This window comes from Mytilus galloprovincialis, chromosome 1 (assembly GCF_965363235.1).
Source record: "Mytilus galloprovincialis chromosome 1, xbMytGall1.hap1.1, whole genome shotgun sequence".
Taxonomy (NCBI): Eukaryota; Metazoa; Mollusca; class Bivalvia; order Mytilida; family Mytilidae; genus Mytilus; species Mytilus galloprovincialis.
Genome location: NC_134838.1, coordinates 75,612,049 through 75,639,967, shown reverse-complemented (window position 1 = coordinate 75,639,967; position 27,919 = coordinate 75,612,049). Strand labels below are relative to the sequence as shown.

At 32.6% G+C, this 27,919-nt stretch overlaps 1 protein-coding gene and 1 long non-coding RNA gene across 2 annotated transcripts; both read right to left on the bottom strand.

Annotated features, from left to right (window-relative positions):
* Positions 1-112: 112 nt before the first annotated feature.
* LOC143083793 (uncharacterized) lies at positions 113-27,897 on the bottom strand. The gene is made up of 14 exons (XM_076260151.1): positions 27,650-27,897; positions 26,282-26,415; positions 12,458-12,636; positions 11,727-12,042; positions 10,518-11,094; positions 9,839-10,085; positions 9,122-9,219; positions 8,469-8,570; positions 4,569-4,740; positions 3,732-3,839; positions 3,179-3,328; positions 2,282-2,571; positions 1,594-1,718; positions 113-819 (listed from the first exon to the last, which is right to left on the bottom strand). The coding sequence occupies exons 1-14, from the start codon at positions 27,748-27,750 to the stop codon at positions 653-655; spliced, it is 2,766 nt and encodes a 921-aa protein (XP_076116266.1). The 5' UTR covers positions 27,751-27,897; the 3' UTR covers positions 113-652.
* On the bottom strand, positions 12,653-25,983 carry LOC143083827 (uncharacterized). Its single transcript, XR_012980892.1, has 2 exons — positions 25,897-25,983; positions 12,653-12,799 (listed from the first exon to the last, which is right to left on the bottom strand). It is a non-coding gene; the product is annotated as an uncharacterized LOC143083827 (long non-coding RNA).
* Positions 27,898-27,919: the final 22 nt, after the last annotated feature.

Sequence of the window (27,919 nt, the reverse complement as noted above, 5' to 3'; positions counted from 1 at the left end):
AGTCTTCCACCTGCTAAAACATAAAGCTTTCAAGAAGTTAGTTAACACCACCGCTGCCAGATCACTATCCCTATGTCTGCAACAAAAAGTCGCATGCTCGACAAAAAACACATTCTAATATTTACATTTTTATTGTCTGATAATCACAGAGATTTTTACAATTCTTTCATTACATATTTTATAATGTACACAAATGTATCTTTATATAATAAATAATTTAAAATTATTTCTTATGATATCAACATCAGTATCTTTATATTAAAGTAATTAAATACATATATCAGATAAAATACTTAAGTCATTCTATTTATTGTTGACAGTTAAAATTCTAGTTATTTTTTTCGGTAAATTTTTTAAATTAGATAAAAATCCCTCTTTAAAAAAAAAAATTTGATGTTTAAAAGTATATTCTGCAAGCTGTAAGTTAACTTTGAATAAAAAACCCATTTATATACCTTATGACTTTCATGAACTTTCTGCCAAATAAACGCCTACTTTTTCCATTAAATATATTACATGATGAATTATAATAAATATTCTTCTATGAACACATATATTCTGAAACAAATACAATATAATTTCATGAACACATATAGAGACAAATAGCATAATTTCATGAACACATCAGGCTGTGTTTTTTTAATAATGTTCATCAAACATTTGTCTTTTCTTTTAAAGCAAACAAAATGTCATCTTGACTGATGTTGAGCCTCACTCTCATTTGAAGGTCATGGCGGCCATGTTCTACTAATAGCAGTCGTATACTACCGAGTCTTGAACATATGGATGCTAGTTGTGAAGTTGTTGGTGGGGTTAAACCTACAAAATAAATAAGTTATATAGAGTTGAAAGCTACCAATAAAAAAGAAAAAGGTCTGATCACAAATTCATACCTACATGTACAAGCAATCCATATGTGAGTTACTGGTTTAGGAGTATTTATGCATACAAACTGTTAACCATCTTCTTTTACGTTTGAAGATAAGTCCATGTCATATTTAAGGAAATGCCCAAAAAATCAACAGAATAAAAATAAATAAATAACGAGGTGCACAGTGCTATGAAAATATCAAGAAAATTCAGTCTGTAGTTTAGAACTTTTTAAAAGATACATTTTCAAAAGGAACTCCTTTTACAGCTAAAACTGAGTCAGGTTTAATATGAAATTTCTTAAAAACTATATTCTGGAATGAAAAGTTCATATGAACTACTATTCTTTAGAATTTGATGTGACTGTCATAAAAGTGGGAGGTTTAGCTAGCTATAAAACCAGGTTCAATCCACCATACATAAGCAAAATGCCTGTACCATTTCAGGAATATGACAGTTGTTATCCATTCATTTTGTGTGTTTGTGGTTTTAATTTTGCCATTGGATTAAGGACTTTCTGTTTTGAATTTTTCTCAGTTAAATATTTATGTGATGTTACTTTTTTTTCAAAGGTCAAAACAGTGCTGTGCTTCATATTTTCAACATTTATATGCCTTCAACTTATAAGAGTTTACACATAAATTCAGTAATACCCCTCCTTTTCCTGAGAATTCAATTAAACCTAGCTGCATCAATTTAGTCCACCTTTTAAAAATAATTTACCTTCAAATCTACATAGTGATATATGCTGTGTGTAAATTCGTGAGAATTCAGCTTCCTCTAACCCTGACCTTGTGAACTCTGCTACAATGGCTCTTAGGAACAGTTTCTCTTGATTTGACAGACCTCTGATATTAAAAAGAAACAATTCAAGTTTAGGAACAAAACCAAAATTTAGAAAAACACTTCTTTCCTATACTAAATTCAACATTATCTGCTTATAAGCAGGAGTGATTATATTGCTAACTTTTCTTTGTAAACACTGCCATCAAGTGTTGGCAATGTGACCTCCGACTCATTTATTGAAGATCAAATCAACTTATACTTGTTAGATCAATTTATCATCAGTTACACAAATATTCATATGCACTCTTTCTTAAAATTTTGCATCAGCTCAGATTGTTTGTGTTTACAAGGTTCACACTTTCTTCTGCTCCCTTATCTAAGAATGAAAGTCCCTTGTACACCCTTTCAAGACCAGAATTATCTCCCTTCATTTAGTTTTAAATTTGTCATAAATTTTGTAAAAAAGTAGGAATAGACTTTAATATAGCTGTTAACATCTACATCATTTTGGTATCTGTTAAATAGTTGTCCAATTGGCAATCATACAACATCTCCTTATTTTATTATGATTACAATAAAGTGTTATATTCAATTATTTTTTTTTATCAATATGCAATAAACTTACCTGATTGCAACAATTTTGGGTGAAGAGAACATTTCCTGAAGTGCAGCATCAACATGTGACATTCCAACCAAGATGTTGCTTTTCTTTGACGGAGACCTTTTTTCAGCTATCTCAGTAGATCTACGACAGATGTCCAGAGCTCTCCTGGCATCACCAGATACTGCTGCTACTTTCCTAGCAGCCAGCTGTATAGCATCTGAATCAAAAGCTTTCAACCCTTTCATTCTGGATACTACTATCTCCTGTAACTGTTTGAAAGTATAAGGCTGGAATGTCATCCTTGTCAGTCCCTGAAACAGAATGAGCATCTTTTGATGAGGACAGTTCATCTTTCAGTGGCAAATTAAATGCATATTCTGGAAGAACACGTTAAAGTGCTATAAATATAAAACATACTCTAAAACATGAGAGCTTCGTAGATAAGAAATTCACTTTTTTCAGTAATAATTTAAATTTGATCTTCATTCACAACAAATATAACATAAGATATTAGAAAAGATTTTTGTATGTATATCTGATTCCAAAGGTCATTAATTTTTATATTTTATTTTCTACATGTATTTTCTTGGGGTCTTGAGTGTGCTAATAATGTGAAATTATCCATAAGGCTAAGCTGAAATATTAAGACGAATTCAATAATTTTATTCAATACTGTCAATTCAGAAATTATTGTGATGTTTTTTTTTCAATGGGAAATGCGACAGAATCAGGTTCTCAATAATAAAAACTTCTATAATTTCAGTAGTGATTTTCCTTGACAAAAAAGTTTGCATTTGAATTAATCAAATCTCACAATTTTATCAGAACTCAGTAATTAGCAATAAATGCCCCATGAACATAGACATCATTTTAGCATTGTTCTACTAAATGATCTTAATTTCCCCAAATAAAACATACAATTCTACTGGCAACTCTTTTCATCATTATCCTCTCTGGCAAATCCATAGTATTGGCAACAGCTAGAACAACTAACCGAGCATGTCTCTGTGATGGCCAGTCAAACAGATTATACATAACATCTTGTTTTCTTGTCCATAGCAAATCAAGCTGAAATATACAAGAAATATAATTGTTGATTATGACTGCAATATCTGATGTAAATGTCAGCTTTTTCTAATATCGATTGATTCAATTGGAAAATGGAAGTGAAGTCATTCTTGATGTAGTGGAATTCAAGACCTTTATATCAAAACTGTGCATGTGTACATTATAACATGAGGTACATGACTATATCAGCAACTGAATAAAAACATTTAATTGCATTACCTTTTAACATTATAAAAGATGGTGCGGTACTTTACATCAAGTAAAACCATTATGCAAAATATAAATATAAAGTAACGTTGCACAATCATTATGTTTTGATGGGCTGCTGTCTAATTTCTTTATCTCACATATCTTATTATACATAAAAGCATCAAATCATATAATATTGATTGTTCAAACAAACCTCATCAGCCAACATAACAATGGTTTCTTTTCTTGGTCCAGGTGTTGTAAACTTTTTGTTCAGTAAATCAGCAGCATGGTCAGGTGTAGCTTTCTGTCCAGTCAGTTGCTAGAAAAAAGTTATTTTTGTCAGCCAAATTTTTCTTTTAAACTGATGACATGAGAAGTAAATACGTCAAGGATTCGAGTTCATTTGCAAAATATCTAACACAAGGTTTACGATAAAGGTAATTTATTCAGAAACCATTAAAACATAATACAACAGAATGTTTTGAACAATTATGTAATAAACCAAAACTGAATAAATGACAATAATTTGCAAAGGTGGGGAATAAATACTGCCACAATCCCCAAATCACAGAGTTGGGGAGCCTAAAAAAAGTTATTTAGCTGTCATGTCAGATCCAGGAAGTTGCTAGTATAATTTGTTGTATAATCTTAAATTGCATACACAATGTATTGTGCGTCAAAATGATAATCCTTTCATTTCTTATAATCCTTTAGTAAATGTTCAATTTATCATTTCCAAAATCATGATAATGTACAATGTACATGCTCAGTCTTTAGTTTTCTATGTTGCGTTTTGTGTACTGTTGTTTGTTGGTCTTTTTCTCTCTTAAGCAATCACTTTGTCAGTTTATTTTCAACTTATGAGTTTGAATGTCCCTTTTGCATCTTTCAACTGTCTCTTTTACACTGCAAAATTCTACACATAAAAGATTCTGAAACATGCATGTATTTAAAAAAAAAAAATCAAACAAGGAAACTACATGATTTTACTGCATCAAAATAAACCATGTACTGACTCAGAAAATAACAAAATTATTAAGCAATGTACCTTGAGTATCTGTACATAAGCCTGTCTGGGCTCGGTTAATCTCATTCCATTTATAGATATGTACTTAAACTGGCTTAATTCCCCATCTTCGTATGCTTTATTCAGGGCTCTGATCACCTCATGTACTGTAGCTGTTTTACCTGTTCCAGGTACACCAGATATGTACATACACCTGTAACATAATCATAAAATATACTCACAATACACAACTAATTCATGCCTGCTTTTTTTTAACGACCATGATGATGGAAGTTTTTAACAACCACGACTGGCTATACAGCCCTCACACAGTCAACCACAGTGACCGGTTGTTGTTTTATAGATTTTTAAGAAAATACCACTAGACAAGTAATTTGTGTGCATCTATATTTTTTCAACTGTACTGAAAAAGTAGAATTGTCAATGCATGTGATCTATTATTATTGCAATATATTTTTTGGATGATTGCATTTCACAGAAGTTTATACAACTACAGACCACTATGACTAGTTGTTGTTTTATACAGGGCCTAAAATAAAATTTCATTTGTTTGGCATTGCCGCCCGACCCACTGAAAAACTTGCCGCCCAAATAATTTTATTTGCGATTCAGAAATTTATTGTTTTTTTATTTTAAAAAAATCGAAATTGTGCCGGAATTTGATCGTATCCGCCAAGTTTCTTCCTGGCTTTACTTATTTCAAATCACGATCTTAAAAGCGCTTGCCTTACACTGTATTGGGAGCAAACATTTAAATGACATGGAATAGAAAAAAACTGCCAAAAGTAATGTCAAAGAGGCCGGCAGGGTAAAGCATCTCCCTATGCTGCAATGCATTGGTTAAGAGAGATTGAGATGGATTTGATCAAAAATCAAATTTTCAGCTATTTTTTTAAAGAAACGTTATGAAAGACCTTGTAGAGGGCTCAAATTTTATTTTTTGTAAAGCTTTGTCGCTTCATGAGATAAAAGTTTTTCACCGGGACATCACAGAACAAATATGCGTGGCTCTTACATTTGTTGAACTTATTAAATATTTGAAATTTATCATTGACAAATTTTTCCTTAAACCAAAACAAAGTATCTACTATAGTCAGAACCACAATGATGCATTCAAGATAATTATGGCTGTAAGCACGGCAAAGCATAAAGACCAAAATGGTCACAGATTTACAGGTTTATAGTAGTTTTGTACCAGTAGATGCTAGCCTGGTACAAAACATACATATTTTAAAGACTAGCATCTTTTGTCAATTGAAGTACTTCCCCCTTTTCTTGCCTTTCTTCTTAACATGAATAAGATAATTCTTAAAACATAAAAGATACTGACAGAAACATATATTTATAAATGTATCTAGTGTACTAGTGATGAATAAAATCCCCTCCTTTTCCACAATTCTAAGGGCTCATTAATTTATCTGTATTCATGTAATGCATGTCCAGAGTTCTGTTAATCAAACAAGCATTACAACCCATAATTTATTTATCTGTAAAAATTGTCTGTCCTGCTGCATATTTCCATTTTGATTTTATCATACGTTTTTAACCTAGCCCTGAAAAACCTTGCACTTGGATAATATTAGTATAAACACCGTGTCTATTTGTGCCAACCTTCCAATATTTTGCTATCCTAATTTGGTACAAATCCTTTATCCTCAAAACTTCTCAGGGGCAGTACTTAGGCGTGTTTGTATGGTAGTTCGTCACACCTTACATGTATGATTACTAGCATCTAGGTATTGGTTTGAGCCCTAGTTGGGCAGTTGCAAAATTAAGGTTTGATTTTCATGTCATATGTGATAGGTTAGTCAGTTTCCTCCCGCAGGTTGGCGTTTTCCTTCAAGTACTACGGTTTAGTACGCCACTAAAACTGACTGCCATGAAATTACCTATATGTTGAGAAAGTGATGTTTATAAAACCAAAGCAAACAATCAAAGTTTTAAATCTTTGTCCATTTGTACAAGGAGCCGTATTGGTTGAGCCATTTAACTTATGGTTATTTTACAAAACTGTGACCACAACTTCAAGATGTTCTGTTCAATGGGCAGTCCCACAATAAAAGTTCAAGTTTCACGTCATACATTTTATATGGTTAATTTGTCAGTTTCCTGCCTGAAGTTCTGTGTTTTTTTTTTTGGGGTACTTTGGTTAACTCTGCCAATAAAACTGACTGTCTTACATGAAACAAGAAGTAATTGTAACAGGATGCTGTTACGAAGTCTCCCAAACAAAGCTCCCATAACTCGCCATTCCTATGGTCCCATACATTTACAAGTATTCAAACAGGAGGGGGTGGTGGTGACCACCAGGGACTTTGATTTATTCTATTGTCCCATACAAGAATATATATGGTTTAGGGGTGGGGATCTCAACCATTTGAATGTTTTTCATACATGTGGGGTGGGGTGACTCCCATGGACTTTCCCTATATTTCATTTGATGTTTTATTTTTCCATACAAGAATATATATGGTTTAGGGGTGGGGTGACTCCTATAGACTCTCCCTCTTATTCATTTGATGTGTTTTATTCTTCCGTACAAGAATATATACGGTTTAGGGTGGGTACCATGACCGTTAACAAGTTTTAAAACAAGAGGGGGTGGGGTAACCCCCTAAAGACTTCCCTTTTATTTTATTTCATTTGTTTTATCATCCCCTACCAGCATATATATGGTTTAGGGGTGGGGATCTGGACCGTTTAAAAGATAATAGCACATTCTTAAATTGAACAGGATGGGGGTGACCCCAGGGACTTACCTCGAATTTCATTCCATTTGTTGTATTGTCCCCCACAAGAAAATATATGGTTTAGGTGTGGGGATCTGGACAGTTTACAAGTTAATAGCACATTCTCGAATTGAATGGGTTGGGGTGACCCCTAGAGACTTCCCTTTTATTTCATTTTATTTGTTTTATCGTCCCATTCAAGAATATATATGGTTTAGGGGTGGGGATCTGGACCGTTTACAAGTTTTCAAACAAGAGGGGTTGGGGTGACCCCCTAGGCACTTCCCTTTTAATTCATTCCATTTGTTGTATTGTCCCCCACAAGAAAATATATGGTTTAGGGGTGGGGATCTGGACAGTTTACAAGTCAATAGCACATTCTCGAATTGAACGGGGTGTTGGTGACCCCCCAGGGACTTCCCTTTTATTTCATTTGATTTGTTTTATTGTCCCCTACAAGAATATATATGGTTTAGGGGTGGGGATCGGGACCTTTTACAAGATAATAGCATATTCTCCAATTGAAGAGGGTGGGGATGACCCCCAGGGACTCACCCTATATTTCATGTGATTTGTTTTATTGTCCTATGATCATTTCTGAAGATTGCGTGTGTTTATCACTTACAGTTTTCAAGTCATATTCATTTGAAAATTTTAGAAAATAAAATTCCATAGGGTTCTATAGTAAACCACTCCCTCTTTTCCCCCCAAAAATACCCCTCAATAGACCCAAATCCTAAGTAAATCTGACCAGCAGTTTTGGAGAAACGCTGCGGACAAGTTCATTTTTAAAAGAGGAAGAAGAAGAAGAATTTGGGAGACTTAATTATCCATATGATGTAGAATGTGACATTGACGGTTGACCCCTTTCAAAGAAACCACCAACATGTACACACAACAATGCTGCAATGTTTTAGACAACATTGATCTAAGAGACTTCATGATTTATGATTTACATGTATAAAGCTTTTAAATGTAAAAAAAAAAAATCCCTACCTACCTACCCACCTGCTGATAGTGTGGGTCGGCAATGCCAAACAAACAATTTTTTAAGGGTGGCCCAGATATTTTTGAGAAAAATATCACTATAGAAGTAATTTATATATTCTGAAATTCTCAATGCATGTGATCTATTATTGTTACAAAAGAGGTTTCATACACATTGTGTAGTAAAATCATCAAATAGCCTTACCCTCCAGTTCCATCTAATATTTTACTCTCTACAAAACTGAAAATATCTTCAAATTCCTTTTCTCTACATGGCAATGAATCGGGTACTGCTGACACATGTAACCTGTAAAACATGTTTTCAATACATTTTTTTTCAGAAAACAAAATTTACTATATTTGTATTACCTTAATTACATTGAATTTGAATTTTAACAAACAAGAGTTTCCTTGTTGGGTTTATGCACTCAGTCTCCTACAGTATTTAGTACACATGTTTTCAAAACCTTTAGCTAAACAGTAAGTGCAGGTATATCTTAAAACATTTTCAATGTTAGAACAAGATTAAAGTCAAACCTTTGTATCGTTATTACATTGTTCCTGGAAGATTTTTTTGTTTTAAGCAGATATCATATTTAATGTTCACTATATATTAAAATGCTTTTAGAAACAAAAGTTCATTTCAGCCTGTACATGAATAATTGATCTATGATGTTATACTTTTTAAATATTGTTTATATTATTCTACAAATGATCAGCAGTTGCTTGAAATTCCATATTGGTATCATTCAAAATATAAATCCATGTGTGTTAAGCAGGCAAAAATCAATGAATCAATATAAATACAAGTAGTAATTTTTAATCTTGATCATTAAAGACTTAAGTTAGTAGGTATACCTAGCTCTTGCCTCCTCCAATACACTTGTCGGTGACATCAATGGCCGAGATCTGCCAGGGATATGTGGTGTTACTTCACTTGCAGTAGATCTACGATTCTGTTAAAAACATAATGTATTAATAAGATTTGGTTGAAATTCATATCAAATTCTCATTCTTTGAAGTTTAATTCATTTTTGAATTTACTGTGCATTCACCACAATTTCAATGACACAAATTTTCTGTGAGATATCAATCAATCTCTTAATATTTACACTTGATATTTACCTACTTCACAAATATTAGAAGTAAACAGTAAAAAAGTTTTTATTGATGACTTGTCTATAATACATGTAGATAAAAATGCAGTCAGCACAAAATATTTCTGAAAATTACTTTGTTTGCCTAAAAAACCAAATCAATCTATTTCTGGCAGCACAAAGAGTCAATACCATTCTGTCCAATTTATTTTATGAAATAGCATCCATGTTAAAAATGTACATGTAAAATCAGTGTTGCAATGTGTACAACTGGAAGTACAAATTATAACATTTGCAATAGGAACAAGTAATTTTGATACTTGAAAAATTAGTAAATATCCAAAAAATATTATTTCGCATAGAGATCTACAATAAAATGTCATTATGTAAAATTCAAGCAAACAAAAGTATGCATATTTATATACAGTAAAACTAAATACTTATAAAAATTAACTGTGTCTTGTTAGCAAATACTCACTGGTGTTGATTTACTCTTTGATTTCTTCTTACTACTCCGTTGTTTGAGACTAACATGACTATCAGAGCCACTATCACTATAGCTTTCAGGCATTGATTTACTTCTTGCATTCTTATTACTTCCTCGTTGTTTTAGACTAGCAAGACTACTATTGTCACTATCACTATCTTCCTCCATTACAAATACATCATTTGAATCATTCAAACCAAAGTCCACTTTTCCTGTAGCTTCATTATAATCTATCTTCCTGAAAAGTGCAATCAAAATAAATTATTTGACTCAGTGATGTTTACCCATATTAAATCAATATGAAATGCAATTTTAACCAAAATAGGCATGTTTTTATAACAATTGATTGAAGTCAGCAAATTATCATTTGATCTTTTAATTTGTTAGTTTCAGTATTAGACTGGTTCATAAATCAATGAACCCATGAAAAGTGTATTTAAAAAATTCTTTATTAAACTTTATTCTTCCGTATCAACCTATACATTCTTGAATTTGAAGGACAACCAACTTGCAGACAAATATGTAGTATTGATTGTTGGTGTATTAATGGGGATATTTTGTGGTGGTGAGCTTTTATGGTTGGAGGATAAGTATATAGAATAAGAGAAGCCAAGATTAAGTAGAATTTAAAAATTTGACAAAATACATATCAGATTTTAAGTAACAATACCTTCTTTGTCGTAAACTTCTATTTTGTTTTGGTGTATTATTCTTTATAAAAGTTTCTCCCAGACTTCTTCTAGTTGTAACAGGCCTGTCCACACTTTCAGGAGTTTGATTACGAAACGAGATATATTGATTTTGAACTTTTCTCAATACTACTGTTGGAACAACCTTCTGTTTTTGTACTTTACTAACAGTTTTTGCTTTTGAATCTGCATAGGCAAATGAAACTGATCGTCTTTTTGGTTCAGTCCGACATTTCTTCGATGACAATGAACTTTCTCCTGAAGATGAACTAAGTTTTCTTTTAGGTGTTTTCAAAATTGCTGGACTTGATTTAGTAATCGGTTTTACAATCAAATTCTCATTTGGAGTCAAATCTTCATTTTGAATGTTACTATTAATAGAAAGTCTTGAAGATCTTCGTGTAGCACTAGATGTACTACTGGCATGACTAGTAGTACTACTTGTATCTGATATAAGTGACACTGTATCAAAAGCATCATCATCCATGAGAAATCTTGTGACATCTTCTCCTTTGAAACATGCATATCTATTTCCATAAGCTTTTGGGCTAACCAGCTCTGAAACAAACAAATACGAATTTAGACCTTGACAGATTGAAATAACATGTGTTTATTGTTATAAATAGTAATACTTTTGTTTTCTTGTTTCAGACTGTTTGAACTCAACATACTTTTATTGAGATCATTCTGTTGTACTTTGTGTACTTTTTATCTTAACAATGTGTTTAGTTTTTTAGCCATGTCATTGTCATTTTGTTTTTCTACTTGTGAGTTTGAATATCCTTTTGGAATCTTTCGTTTCTCTCAAAAAGGCACCCTTAAGGTGGTACCTAACACTACAGGGAGATAACTCTGTAAAATCAGCAGAACGTTTTAATGACATTGTGTTGTTAAGGGAATATTAAGCATCTCAATGATCAAAATAAGTGTTTGTCAAACTGCTTTTTAACCAGTGTAATTTTTCTGATTAAACGGTTGGTTCAAATTTTTTGATTTTTTTATATTTTTGTTAAAGGGTCAAAGTAAATACTGTGTCAAAATTTTATTAAAATTAAACGAGCTAAATTAATTTTAGTGAAAGTGTTGGGTACCACCTTAACATTAACTTAATTTTTTACTTCACCGTGCTCAATAATGATATAACATGTTAGTATGCGTCAGGAAAGTATTTTTTACATGTAATTACTTACTTTTTTCTACTTCTTTAGGTGTAACAGACTGTAATGGTTTAACTGGTGACAATGATCTTTTATGTTCATTGTCCTGAATGTTTATATTATTCAAACTTCTCCTTGAAAATGCTTTTACTATATTGTCACCTCCATTAATATGTGCAGGCATAGATTGTCTCCTTAACCTGCTATTGTCTTTTTCAGTTTTCTTTGACAGTTTTAGAGGAATAAAATATTTTCCGTTATAGGATCTTGTTACATAAAATTTCATTTGTTCATTCTTTTTCTGTCGACTGCTCAAAGTTTTCATTTCCTCCACAGCTTTTGTTTCTATCTGCAATAATAACAAAACTACATCTAATACAGTACTTTTTTATGCTTTCTCTGAAGAACTTTTTAATGTCCTATGTAATTTAAAGAATAAATCTAATTAGTTATACCTAAGTCAGGAACCTGATGTTCAGTGGTTGATGTGGTTCATTATAAGTGTTTCTAATTCCTTTATATAGATTAGACCACTGGTTTTCCTGTCTGAATGGTTTTACACTAGTCAATTTTGGGGCCCTTAATAGATTGCTATTTGGTGTGAGCAAAGGCTCTGTGTTAAAGACTGTACTTTGACCTAACATGGTTCTTCATTTACAAATTGTGACTTGGATAGAGAGTTGTCTCATTGGCACTCATACCACATCTTCATATTTCTTCATGTGAGATAGTCCCTTTTTCATTAACAACTTAAGCATACTTGCCTGACATTTTCCTAATATAGTTTCCGGATCAATCTCCTCTGGGATATTGGTTAAGTTCTTAAAAACTTCAAATTGATGAGCTTCAATTGTAGATAGATGTGAATCAGGTAACTCTTCCCGTCTCCAGTACCAAGTAACCACTGCAACAATATCCTTCTTCTTTGACTTAGACTTGTATTCTGAAATATTTAGCAATTAATAACACACCTCAATATTTATGTAGGGATTCATTTAAAAAATCCTTCACTTGACCAGTAAATGTTCAGCAAGGTAATCTAGTAACCTTTTAGCATGTTACAAATGAGTAAATGTTGATGAGTAAGACTTTGATATCAACTAAACCTGTAACATGGTAAGACTTTGATATCAACTAAACCTGTAACATGGTAAGACTTTGATATCAACTAAACCTGTAACATGGTAATACTTTGATATCAACTAAACCTGTAACATGGTAAGACTTTGATATCAACCACTAGAAAAACCAAAGCGCTATCAAGCCCGCTTACTGCCTATGATGCCTGTCAACAGCTATTATTATTGACTAGATCGATTTTATAGACGTTCTACATTCAAAATAGCTGTCGTATTTCAAAGTTGCTGTCAATCAGTTATTTTTGCCGTCTGCAGTTAAAATCGTCTTTCCGCTCGGCAGATTTGACCTTTACCTTTTAATCCCTCTGATACCATCAGATAACGACGGCCCTTTAACAGACGTCCGTTTAATTAATTATAAGAAGTTAAATCTCGCGATCGATGTTGTGAACGTTAACGTTGTTAAAGTTATTACAATAACTATATAAGTAATGTTTATATTTGGTATTTCTTTCAAATTAATACAATTATCATGAATGCAAATTTTAATATTTAAGATTTAAAATTAACCGCTCAAAAGAATTGAAAAAGTCACATTTGTTCTTTATATTCTTAATTACCACAAGTAAACATCGTCCAAAGCTTATGAGTTGTTTTCAAAAGCAGACCTACCCGAGTTTAATTCACATCAAAGGAAACCACCTTAATTAGTAGGAGCGGCTATTTGTCAATTTCAATGACAGTGTAATAAAAAAAAGTTGTCTAATGAAGGAATGTTGAAATAGTTAATTGGTTTATATAAATTAACATTATTGAAAGGATTCATATTGCTGAAATCGTACATTTAATCATACGTTTAATATAAAGATATTCAATTGAAAGACTTAGTATCATTATTAACAATTTTTTTTCTGTTGCTTTAGGTACACATATAGGTATGTGCGCATTTAACAGGCACGCGATTTTTTTTATGAAAGTGTTTTTTAACATTTCATAATTCGGATTCAAACATCAGATTTGAGTGAATTATATAGACCGAATAACCTAAATATTGCAATAAATCACGTGCCTGTTATTTTCTTGTTTTACAATTGTTTGATTTTTTAATTTGAAATTGTTAACGTTGACTAACAGTATCGTTTTATGATAGAACAGAGCAGACTTGTCTTTATTTGACTAACATTATTTTATTCTGTTTAGATTAGAATGCATGTATATGTAGCGTACAATATTCAAAAGTATTACCGAATATAATACGGAGATGTTCATGTGAATGAATAATTAGTTAGTGTATTTTCCTAGGAAAACATCTTCAATCAGATGCAATCAAATAAAGTTAATATATTACATGCTTTCTTTTCCCTAATTGGTTATTAGAAGCCGAGATGTCAATTTATCAAATTTTATGTCAGAGGCTCACAGTTTACAGACATAAAAAATTGAGAATGGAAATCGTGAGAAATATAAATATTTTAAACTCTATGATTTCCACAAAGAAGTCTACACGAGAAACCTATTTTATACTGAAATTTTACAGAAATCTTTTCAAACTCCTTCATACACCTATATGCTTTCTATAGTTCTACTATCATAGTATGCACGTTGTATTACTTGCTTTAATAATTATTTACTTGAATCTTGCCGGAAAACTCTATTGTTAAAATCTATTCATCGACTCTTTGGTCAAGACGAGTATAATATCCATGAAGAGAAGTACACGAAATAAACAGAAACTGTTTATATTACTTACTTGTTTGTGAAAAAGGTTTTAAACGTAATGCGACATTCCCGGTATTTGTTTTAATATATAAAAAACACCCCCCCCCCCCCCCCCCCCCCCCCAAAAAAAAAAACAACATGCCCCACCTACACCCACATTTGATTGGTCCGTGTAACAATATATACTATTATTGCTTATTTCTAATTGGATCAATTTGATGTGGAGGTGTGAACGATAGACTATACAATACACACTTTCAATTAACAAAACCGACAGCGTAAAAGGTGTCTAGCCGTTAAAAACTTCAGTCTTCATCACTTCCGAAAAGAAAGATAGAATTTAGTCATTCCTCAAAATGCGATTAAAACATAATGCTTATCAAACACTAACTGCAAAGAATAATAGTCCAACAACTTTATGTATAAAGGAAAAGTACCAATTAATAGAGAAAATGGACTAAAAATTTAAAGTTTCCAGAAAGACGGGCCTACAATAAATGTTAAATAAGTATGCAATTGTGTGTCATGTAGTCAAGCATAAATCGATGGCCTGTATTTTTTTACTATGCACATATTGTTTTATTTTTCAACCAAAACCGACGTGTGTATTGCTGTTAAATAAACTTTCGTCACCTCAGAATGTATTTTGCATTCTCACACCATTCACATATATTCTTCAATCATGTTACAATAATCAGTGAAGTTTATGTTCAGTTACCAAGCGTAAACAAATCAAATGTGATTATGATCCAGAGTATTTGGACCGTATGCGTATAATCGTACGGTCCGACCATACGCGTACGGTCGGACCGTATGAGTATACGCGTACGGTCCAGTACGAGCTGATCATACATGTTGTTGGATCATATGGGTTAAATTTAAACAAACCTTATCACAATCTTTATTTTTAGTTTTACAAATTGATATTATTTGTATTATTGTTCCGAATCCTAGTTTGGTACTCTCGCCTACAGTGACACTTGCTACCACAAGTAACGTAATTTCGGAATTTCTCGCTACATTGGTGACCTTCTGCTGTTGTTTTTTCTATGGTTGTGTTGTTGTCTCTTTGACACATTCCCCATTTCCATTCTCAATTTTATTAATATTTTTTTTAACATTTACATGTTTGCAGATCATGAATGTTCCTTTGAATTTGCATTTTTTTTGTAAAGTTGCTAAATATTAAAAAAAATGTCCTCCTACATTGTGTTTACTTCCGAAATCTTCATAATTCAATTAATGTATTACTGATCGACATGCTAAATACAAGAGATTAACATATTTAATTAGCGTGACTTTTTTGAATAGTTAAAATGTACAGTTTTTATTTCATTTACAATTGAACTTTTTTATATTAATTTGAGAGTTAAGTTATGCTGATCTGTTATACGCATTTGTATCTAATAAACTTGACTAATTTCTTAATTTTAGTCAGACACATTCCCCATTTCCATAATACAATACAATCCTACATAAACTTACAATGAAGGAAAGAAGGAGAAAACAAACAAGATAGAGACGGCAGAAAAGAAAAAAACTTGACACGGTCCAAGCGTATGAGTATTTTCAAAAAGTATGCATACGGTCCACATTGTACGCGTACAGTCCAAAAACTCATACTGTCTGGAACAATTATACTGTGATGCCTTTTTAACGTTTAATGGATAGAGGAAATAGACAAAAGGAGAAAGAAAAAAGTCAAAAAAAAGTTAACATAAACTTTTGTCAGGCGGTTTATGTCGGACAATGTTTGGTTTCTACTTCTATCTAGTTGCTGTGGAAATCAGTTGTCGTGGTAAAATAAAGACTTGTAACCTTGAGCGATGAACTCAGGGCAGATTTACCGATGGGCCGAGTTCATGTCACACAAAAAAATATAATATGATTTTATTGCTTCTGTATCTTCTCATCTAGAGCAGAAATTAACCACTCTTTAACTGGCAGTTAATTAATACCAGCGTCCACATGATCTATGTAAACTCACCAGAGGGTGTGTAAATATGGACACCTGTGTGTAATGTCGCTTTGCAAAAGCTTTGGTGTAAAATACATGTACATGTTGATTTGAACAGTACGAATTTGTATTTGTTTATAATACAATACAGATAAAGATCGACTACCAAGTGAAACTTCTGATCTGTGTTTTAATGAATAGGTACAAATATATGTGTAATGTCGAACGTCGTATTTCTCTTATTTTCGAGAACAATTTTCAATTTATTTTACAACTGTCTCCCTTCTTTCCTCCCGGTCCAGTAAAAATAAATTGACATTTCCTCATAAATAATCATTAATAAAATGTATTTTATTTTCAGAAGATCTAATTTGTAACACAATCTTGGACTTATACATTTCTCTTAAAGCCCAAGCATACAGTTATATTTTATGTTTCTAAATTACCATGCACAACATACATGCATGAGGATATGAATAGGTCATCATTTATAAGGATTTGAAGGTATTTACAGATGAGGGCCCTCATGGGTTTTTTGATTATGTGATTACTTGGCCGTTTTTTTAATGATTATTTGATTATTAAGCCAAATATTTCATGATTATTTGATTACCTAGGACTGTATTTTTAGTTTATGATTATTTGATTACTAAAGATAAGCAAATATTTAATGATTATGTGATTATATTGGCAAAAAAATGGTGATTATGTGATTACTAGGACCCCCCCCCCCCCCCCCCCCCATGAGGGGCCTCACAGATATAAGAAAAATGTGCCAACAAATAAGTCTGGGAGCGATACCAAAACAATATAGATAATAGAATAGAGGTGATGAACTATAAAGAGCATAATGATTGATCATGGATAGTGCTTGGTTGTTCAACGTCCAGTGGCAGATATTTGATATATGTTAAGGACGATTATAATACAGATCAATTGGCAGGAAAATATTAAGATAAATAGTATAACGAAATAAAAAAAGATATAGAAACGATTTATGGTGTCCCCAGACAACGAGATTCTGGATCCGCTCCTGTGTCAGAACAATTACTGACCATACATTATCCTTTTTGGTGATAATCAGCCGATTGAGCGATTTATTTTTTAAAATACAACTGCGGGCATCAATTCGTAAATAAACAAGATCTTATATATTATTTATTCGAAAATAAATGAAATTATTGAATATTTTTCTGTCATTCTAAAAAAAACCAACACTCAATGTACAAAATTGGTGTCCGAAAAAAGACGACTTCAAGAACATTTACAGATCATCGTATGCATACGAGTGACAGGCGTGGTGACAGGTCAGTCCAGGTCAGTCCCGTCTAATGTACAGTACAAGTCCAGTTTTTAATTAAAAATACAAATATACATATTGGAATTTCATGAATGCCTTTTCATGCAGCATAGGTTTTGCCTTGTCTGTTTTCAATTAATTAGCTCTCTAGCTAATTAGGTCTAGCGGAAAATACTTCACGTCAGGTCGTAAAGGGGTTAGTCACTGCAGTACAGAAGAAAACATGGTAAAACAATAGATGATGATAATTAACTGACATTAATGCATTAAGGAAGGTCTAGATATTGAAATACAATATTAATAAAAGTGGATTTTTTTTATGCCAGAACTGTAAAGTGAAAACGCTAGGGATCACCTTGCTTTTTGGTTATTGGATAGACTGAGTACGGGGTTACATTTATTTTGTTTTATGTTGTGTTTGATTGTTTAGTTCTCACTGATATGTAACACATTTTATCCTGCTTCACATTCTCATGTATTTTATCAATCATACACAAAGTAGCGTTTAAATCTGATAGATTGAAAAGAAATTTCCATTTAACCAAATAAGATAGGGGCGTAACTCCTAGAAAAAAATTGAATCGCAATTTCCCGTCGATATCCACAACTACATAGTATGTCCTTATCATCTGAAAAGGTTTCGTGAAATTCTGTTGTGTGGTTTGAGAGGAGTTGAGATGACAAGAAACAGGACTGACGGACGGACGGACGGGTCAAAAACATTATACCCTCCGCAACCCGTTGCGTGGGGTATAATAACTAAACTTTATTGAATGCAGTTATACCGATTAGAATGTTACAACAAAAGTAATATCTGTCAATACCCCGGTATGATGAAAGCTTTAAATGTAACGCATGACCGATTGTCCCCATCGACGGGCAATGCACACCTATTTTGTGTGCAATTCTACGGTTGTGAACACCAGTTCTTTCACGCAGCAAGGCTGGAAATAAGAAAAAATGCAGGACAGGAGTTATGAGTAAGAAACATTTGCTGGACAGACAGCTTTGCAAAAAAACCCATTATTTTTCATCTAAGCCACCCCCTTAAAATTCAAATGGAAGCTCCGCCTTGTGAACAGGCTGGCTTCTCCTAAAGATGATACAATAACGTATACGTAAGCGTAAGGGTCGACATCAAAAATTCTATGTAGGATCAAAAAAAAAAAGTATTTGATTTCAATTTTGTATCCTTGGTTAATTTTTTTATGTCGTCCATAACAATAGACGGAAAAAAATCAAAACGTTGGGTTGGTTGATTGATTGTTGGTTGCGTCCCTAGTGGAAACTATTTCATGCATGTCGAAGACGATAGAAAACAATAGAGTCATGTCCAGTAAAAGAGGCCGTCCGAAAATAAAGATGGTATCAATTTCGAGAGTATTTTGGATAAAAATATAAAAATATAAAAACAAAATTTAATAATGCAAGACGTAACAACAACTACTTTTTACATAGCTTGATGTACAAATCTTTGTTTTTACATAAACAACAAGAAAATGTGATAGTACACGGATGCCCCATCCGCACTATCATTTTCTATGTTCAGTACCAGTAGACCGTGAAGATGGGAGTAAAAAACTTTAAATTGGCATTGAAATTAAAAGATCATATCACAGGGAACATGTGTACTCAGTTTCAAGTTGATTTTGGGTTGACATCAAAACAACAAAAACAACCACGACCAAAGTTTTTAAGTTGAAGCGGGGAAGACGGAGGGAAAAAGAAACGAATGAACGGACAGACAGACCGTAACGGACCTCCAGACCAGAATACACAATGCCCATAAAAATCATGGGCTTAAAATGAGGCATGGAAAGTGAAGATGATTGCAGCGCTTGTAATAAATATCCATAGTTGAAATAAATATTCTATCAGCAAAGGCCCAGCCCCATTTTTGGCGAGCCCACGATGAAAACGCGAAACATAGCGATCCTCCATTCCGTCTGCTTCGTCCGCAAATATTCACTCTGTGGTTAAAGTTTTTAAAATTCTGATAAAAACTATCTTTGATTTCCACCAAACTTTAAAAAAAAAAAAGATGTGGTATGATTACCAATGAGACAACTATCCACAAAAGACCAAAATGACACAAACATTAACAATTATAGGTCACCGTACGGCCTTCAACAATGAGCAAAGCCTTTAGCCACATTATTTATGTATGTGTCTGTACCAAGTCCGGCGCCTGTAATTCAGGGGTTGTCGTTTGTGTATGTGATACAAATTTTTTTTCGTTAATTTTTCTATAAATTAGGCTGTTAGTTTTCTCGTTTGAATTGTTTTACATTGTCATATTGGGGCCTTTTATAGCCGACTATGCTGTATGGGCTTTGCTCATTGTTGAAGGCCGTACGTTGACCTATAGTTGTTAATGTCTGTGTTATTTTGGTTTTTTGTGGACAGAGGTCTCATTGGCAATCATACCACATTTTTTTTTATATTTTACAGAAGCTTCTGACAATCAAAAGATAGTATCGAGAGGAATTTTTTTATTGACTTTTTTCGTCATTTTTGTTAACAGCAAAAGTAGGCGAGACACTGGGTTCCGCATCTTTGTTAGCTAAGGGTTACGATCCATTCCCGTTCTCTCCACGGTGCCGACGTGGAGAAAACGGGAGTGGATCGTAATCCTTGGCAAGCGAAGATGTGGGTTCCGCAGAACCCTTACAAATTTTCAACCCTGAAATTCGACTTCAATTTAATTATGTTGTTTTTGTCATATACATCTGAAAACAGTTATTCCTATGTCAATATTTGTTCTTAGTTAAATAAGTTCATGCATAACTATAGCATACCTAAAAAAAACATATGTAAATTATATGGTTTTAAAATGTTTAATTTATACTTTAGATAATATTTATTAGCACAAAAAAAATCCACAAGTCTCTTGCTATACACATCATTATTTTGTGAATCCGAATAATTCGGTCCCCTCCCCGAAATGGTCCTCTCCTACTTGCGAGGTTATCGTAGATCAGCGTAATATAAACGACTGAATTATTCGGATTAGTTAAAGTCATTGTAATTAGTAACACCCCAAAATCAGTCTTCCTTGACATTTCCGGCTATTTGAATTTAGTGCGAGTTTTCCTCGACATTTTCGAATTACCGACAGCTACATGTATATTACCTGTAATATGTTAGGTGTCGCAACAAGTCTTCTATGTGCGCTAATTTGTGTTGTGTATAATGCCACATTGATAGTATCTCAAGATTTCTGCGACTTTAATTTTTCAATAAAATTGATTCCAGATCAACGTTTAAATAATAAAGTTAAACTTATTGTTTGTATAGCATACTACTTTAATGTATAATTTTAGAACGTGAAAAGTTTGTCCGCAAGTGAGACTGACTGACTGACAGCATGTAGACGAATAAGACCATGGAAGTAATATATTGCGTCAATATTGGTATCAAATAAAATATATACGAAAAACATTTAAATGAACTTATTTTGCGTGCCGAGATGAAAATTCACTTGTTGCGGGGAATCGAGTTGAGAAAAACAAAAGTTATGATGCGAGTTACGAAAGTCGGGTTGAGAGTTACGCCAAAAGCTAGGTGTGCGTGAAAATAAGGAAAACCATTAAAACAAATGGTGTATCTCTAACAATTTATGATGCTTGCTTATAGAATGATTTACTATATTGTTGATTCTTTTTTGTTTGGACTTCATCCTAGTTTCGTTGATTGCAATGGTACAGTTGTATTAGTTTATACAGCTTAAGATTAATTGGCAGGTGAAATCTACTGAGCTGTTTTTTTAAATAGGTACATTTTAAATATATGTTGATAATGTTGGTATACATCTTTAATTGGGATATCTGAACGTGGAGTGGCAAATATTGCATCCGTATTTTACGCATAAATGGACTTTTTTCGGCATGCTGTGGGTAAAGTATTAATAATTTTTACTAACTTGAAAATAAAGATTTGTATTCTTGGATAGAAGTTTATCGTCAAAAGGAAGTAAAGACAAGTCTCAAACAACTCTTTTAAAACCTGCCATCAAAATACCAGTACCCAGCCTCATGCAAAAAAAGATGTGGTATGATTGCCAATGAGAGATATGTCCACAAGAGACCAAAATGACACAGATATTAACAACTTTAGGTCACCGCACGCATGCTTTGTTTTTAAATGCGAAGTAAACCTGAAAACTCTGTCGACTGTTTAAATATAGGAAATTAAAAAATTGGAGAAGGTATAAATGTTTTTGTAACTCACAACTCGACTTTCAGAAGGGGGCTACCACATAATTGTTTCTTTTTAAAAAAGGGGGTTGGGGTGAAATAAAAGTAAATGTCCGGCATTTTTTTTAGTCGTATCTCTGTTCTGCCTTTTTTCCAATTAGCTCCTCCTGCCTTTTTTTAAAAATACATCCTAGTCCGCAGATAGCTCACTAACTTGAAACTCTACCTTAGCAACTCACACACTCGACTTTTGTAACTTTTAGAGATTTATAAGTTAAAATAATAATTGAATATAATTGGTACGATCTCCACGACATGCACCGTAATGAATATTGTTGTTCATGGACGTGTATATCTTACATACGCCATTGAGTTGACTAATAAAATATAAATAGTTAAAGAACACATTTTTTATGTATTTGAAAAAGGATTATAATTTAGACTTTCATAAATTAATTGCAAATGGACCCTCAAGAGCCTCGATTATTACACATGGAATGTAACACTGAATTGATTTTCCCACGGTCATTTAGTAAGGTCACCTAAGTTTACTGTTACATGAATTTTGCCGCCGTATGAAATTCTCGTGCAAGAAGATAATTGGTGTCAGCTAATTTTAGGCGAACAAACTGAGCAATGTCAAGTTAAAGGTCAAGCTACATCACCTTCAGTAGGTCTTGCTTTAACTTTGTTATGGTAACATAGTTATTTATATATGTATACACAAAAAATACTTCAAGAAGTGGAGGAACTGCCTCCCTGACTCACTGCAACAACGTATGATCTATTAACTTATCAGAAAATTATATACTATCATGCATGTTATTCAATCCATCTTGTATGGGAAAGGATTTGTATAGGCACTGCCTTTTGTCCAATCCCTTTGTTTAAATGTACATTTGATATTTGAACAATAAAATATTTTGAATTGAAAGCTACATCTGTTGGCCACTAAGATGTATAAAATTTCGTGCATGAAATTATTAAATTTTCATCAAAAAAAGGGATTGTAGATTTTATAGATTAAGATAATGTAATTAAATTTCATAAATTTTATAAACCAAATTAATTGTATACAAATAAGGATAATTTTCAAATTACATAATGTACATTTTACGCGTGACAATTTTTATATAAAACATGGGGGGACCCACATTTTTTAAGAAATTGATTGTATGTGCGGACCAGAACCTCGTATGCCTGGGGGCACCATGTAAACCATTTAAATATTTTATTCGTTTCCATATTACTATATCCAGAGACATATTGTCTCTGCTATATCGTATTTGTTTTTTACCATTCCACTTTATTTTTTCATTCTTCTGCCAGTTGATATCCTCGTCCAGTGAAACATGCATGAAATATTTGCCACTGGACGTTAAACTATCGACAATCATTTATTTTGTTTCTTTCCAATTTGTCTCCTCAACACGTGCCAATTATGCCCCCGGCCTATGCCCGGGTCAATCCACCACTGGCGGCTATTAACTAGTGTATTGATGTTCTTCTTTATATACATATATACACGATAAAGTCAATAGAAAACTACTGACAGCTTGAGAACAATTTTAACAAACACAATCTTCTTTAACTGAGATATAAAACGGTACAACAAAATGTAAAATAGAATAAAATTTAAGGAATAAAAGAAAAAATAGCTTGACCCCATTCAATTTAATTATAAGCAATGTTTAATAGTTAGATTAAAAGTTAGCAATTTACGTGAAGAACTAGCAGTCTAAGATACTGATATATAAAGTTATGTTATATATATTTCAAATAATGATTAAATGTAAAAACAAGGAAGTTATATGACCTCCTTGGTAAAAATAAATCTTTTTCATTAAGAAAGGTGAATAATACAGGATTCAAAGTAGTACATTTTGAAATTTATTAAAATTTTAGAACACGAACTAATACTTTAAAATAAACTAATATATGATACCAAGGAGGTTATATGAGACCTTCTCATATAATCTCCTTGGTCATACTGACAACCCCGAAAAACGATACAGAACATAGCATGCGTATATGAATAGTAAAACAACAACTTTGTCCAATTACCGTACTTTTTCAAATACAATAGGTTGTTTCTTTTAAGAAAACCGCAATCAAAATTGGGGATCAGTGGCGGATCCAGGGGGGGGGGTTCCGGGGGTGCGCACCCCCCTTTATTTTTGCCGATCAATGCATTTATATCGGGACATATGTTTTGCACCCCCCCCCCCCCCCCTTTTGCCCTGGGTTAGCACCCCCCCTTTCGAAAATTCCTGCATCCGCCCCTGGGGATTACTGAAGGAATACACAGATTCTGTGAATTAACTTTACTCACAATGCGTATGCTTATAAACATGAGATGGAGACCTTACTAAATACTGGTAAATCAACTTTGTTAAAGGAAATTTCATTCACCCCGAAATTATAAAAAACATGTGTTAGATCTGGGAATATATATGTTCCTGGTTAGATAAGGAAATTTTATCGAAGATGAACAAAACTATTAACATGCAAATAGACAGGTATGTGAATAAAAATCTTGAACAAAATCAAATGCCACTTAAAGGCATTTTATTCTTCTGTCAAAATTTGGACAGAGACATTTTATTGCAGAATTATATGTCTGATAGTAATTAGATATCTGACAAAATTTCACGTGCCTGTTTATTGTTCACATACCATTCAATAGACACCTAAAATCAAGAAAAGACGATGATCAGTAAATACGGCAACGGAATTTGTATTTATATTCTAATTGATTATTACGCTATTTAAAACGAATCTATGGTAAATTTTTACAGTTGGACAAATCTCAATTATGAAATTTAAAAGTGGAAATAATCTGTTTGATAAAGAAAACAAATTATACGCTATCATGGTTCCTGACTGGTAAAAAATGCGTATTCCATAATTAACAATTTATAATTTAAAATTCATTTGAAACATTTCAATACTAATATCATTACGAAACTAGAACATTTAATTATTATCAAAAAAGGATCGCCGCTATCAAAGAACTTTTTTCACCTGGATTAAGCAATTAACTCTCCTACTTGTCGAATGACAATCTCCTTTGATGTGAACTCAATTCACAAGGTTGATTGTATATGCCTGGGGGAAACAATTTAACATAATCGTCAAGGTACTAAAATTATGAATTTAAAAATGGTGTTAAAACTTTAGGATGATTTTACCGATTTCGAATATTTTTCAAAGTCTTCCGAACCATATATATAATAATTTGTATTAATTTGAAAGATACCACATAAACATCATGAACATTATATATATATAATTGCAAAAACTTTAAATTAAAAACAACGTTCACGATACCGATCGCGAGATTTAACTTCTCAATGAAACGGACGTCTGTTAAAGGACCGTCGTTATCTGATGGTATCAGAGGGATTAAAAGGTAAAGGTCAAATCTGCCGAGCGGAAAGACGATTTTAACTGCAGACGGCAAAAATAACTGATTGACAGCAACTTTGAAATACGACAGCTATTTTGAATGTAGAATGTCTATAAAATCGATCTAGTCAATAATAATAGCTGTTGACAGGCATCATAGGCAGTAAGCGGGCTTGATAGCTCTTTGGTTTTTCTAGTGAACTAAACCTGTAACATGGTAAGACTTTGATATCAACTAAACCTGTAACATGGTAATACTTTGATATCAACTAAACCTGTAACATAAGACTTTGATATCAACTAAACCTGTAACATGGTAAGACTTTGATATCAACTAAACCTGTAACATGGTAAGACTTTGATATCAACTAAACCTGTAACATGGTAATACTTTGATATCAACTAAACCTGTAACATGGTAAGACTTTGATATCAACTAAACCTGTAACATGGTAAGACTTTGATATCAACTAAACCTGTAACATGGTAATACTTTGATATCAACTAAACCTGTAACATGGTAAGACTTTGATATCAACTAAACCTGTAACATGGTAATACTTTGCATAAGGACATATCATGTGTCACTGCAATCCATTCTTGCAAATACCTGCCTTCCAGTTCAGGACTCAAAATAAATTTAAAAAGATCCAGTTATGTATATAATGCATGACATCTTATTTCTGAAAATAACAAATTGCTGCATAAATTCATCCCTGCAGTATTCTAAGTTATAAATTCAACTGATTAATTGCAATTAAATCAGTCTGCCTATTAATTAATAGGCCCTTAAATCTGTTGTCAAGATCATCATTAGGCCATCAAATTTGTTCCTGCTCCTCAATAGACCTTCAAATTTGTGTTTATATTTATCAAAAGGCCATTTAATCAGTGTTCATAATATCAATACATTACTTTCATATTCCTACCCTTTTCAATGACATCTTTAATTTGTGCTGTAAAAGCAGTGTCTTTGGACTCCAAGTTTTCATTTCCATTTTCATCATTTGCAATCAAAACAAAATCACCCACTATGTACTGCTCATCATCTAGAGTAAATGATCTGTAAGTATATACAACATAAAAACTCACAAATCTGATAGACAAAATTGGTTTGGACCACCAAATCATTCAGATTCAGATACAGGATTTTGAAGAAGGGTGGTCCCCTAAACAAGCCAATATTAACTAAAGCTGTCCTAAATTATTTTGATTATACATTAATCTAAAGTCTGCCACTAACTTCTTTTTAATAATATTCTTAACAAGACTTTTCAATAGAAAACTTTTTCATTAACTAATTTTGGAATGGACATCTCTCATATACTGTAACACTAGGACCAATTGTATATAAACCTGAATTTCAAAATAAGATTAATTGAGTGCAACAATTATATCAACATGATCAAAGTTCTAGAAATATAAAATCTCAATTCTCTTGCAACTAAAATGAGGGTTACCATCTAAAACCAAATAAAATAGTATGTGATGTTCCAGTTACATCTGTAAAAAAGTTAGGGTAGGTAGGTAGGATTTTATTTTTTTATTTATGTTTTTTTTTTATACATTGAGTCTATGGGAGGTAACTGGAACCACACATATTTTTATTTGGCCTAATTAAGATTTTAATTTCAAGAATATTTTGTGCAGTAAAGCATCAAACTTTTTTTCAAAAAAAATTCGCTCAACTTGTGTTGGAAGTGACCATTACTACATTTTCATCATGTGACAGATTCAATTAACTACCATATCTGGGAACTAGCTTATTGTACTTATTAAGATTGTTTGAAGTATTATTTTAGACAATCGAAGTGGTTAAATAGACAAGAAAGTACATAGGCTTCACAATAAAAAGCCATGATTTTAATCATTTAGTAAGACAGCCAGTGGCGGATCCAGAACTTTTTGCAACGGGGCCGGATGACTGACCTAAGGGGGCCCTCTTCAGCGATTACCTGTATAATCAACCAAATTTTTCCCACGAAAGGGGGAGTGACTGCCCCCCCCCCCCCATCAGCTGGATCTGCCTATGACAGCATATCAGCAATATCATTTTTTCTCCCTCTTTGTTTTATTGCCATATTGGTCAGATATTAATAGCACGACTGTTGGACCGAATGTCAGACAGTTAGAGTTTATAACAGATAATGTTGTTGGTATTTTCTTACAGCTTTTGTCATATTGTTGACATGTGTTGGTTTTTTTGTGTGTCTTTTAAATTTTTTGTTATCATCTTAGATCTACAACTTTTTTTGAGGATATTATTTTCTGTAGTGCATGGTGTGTCAAAAACTAACTTATAATGTTTATATGACGAGTGTCTCTTGTCCACTTCAAATTTTCCAGTCAAGCTAAGCCTTTTGATTTCTTTGCTGGGAAAATATTTCTTTACAGGCATCTTGTTTATCAATCAGCTGTTTCTCCAGAAATTTCCCGCCATACAGTCTATTCCAAGAAACTTAAAAATTCTACTCAAAATAACTAAACGTGGGCTTTATTTATAATTGGTGTATCAAAACTTGATTAAATAAATGGATTTCTCTCTTTTAAACACTTTCTGAAGCTAA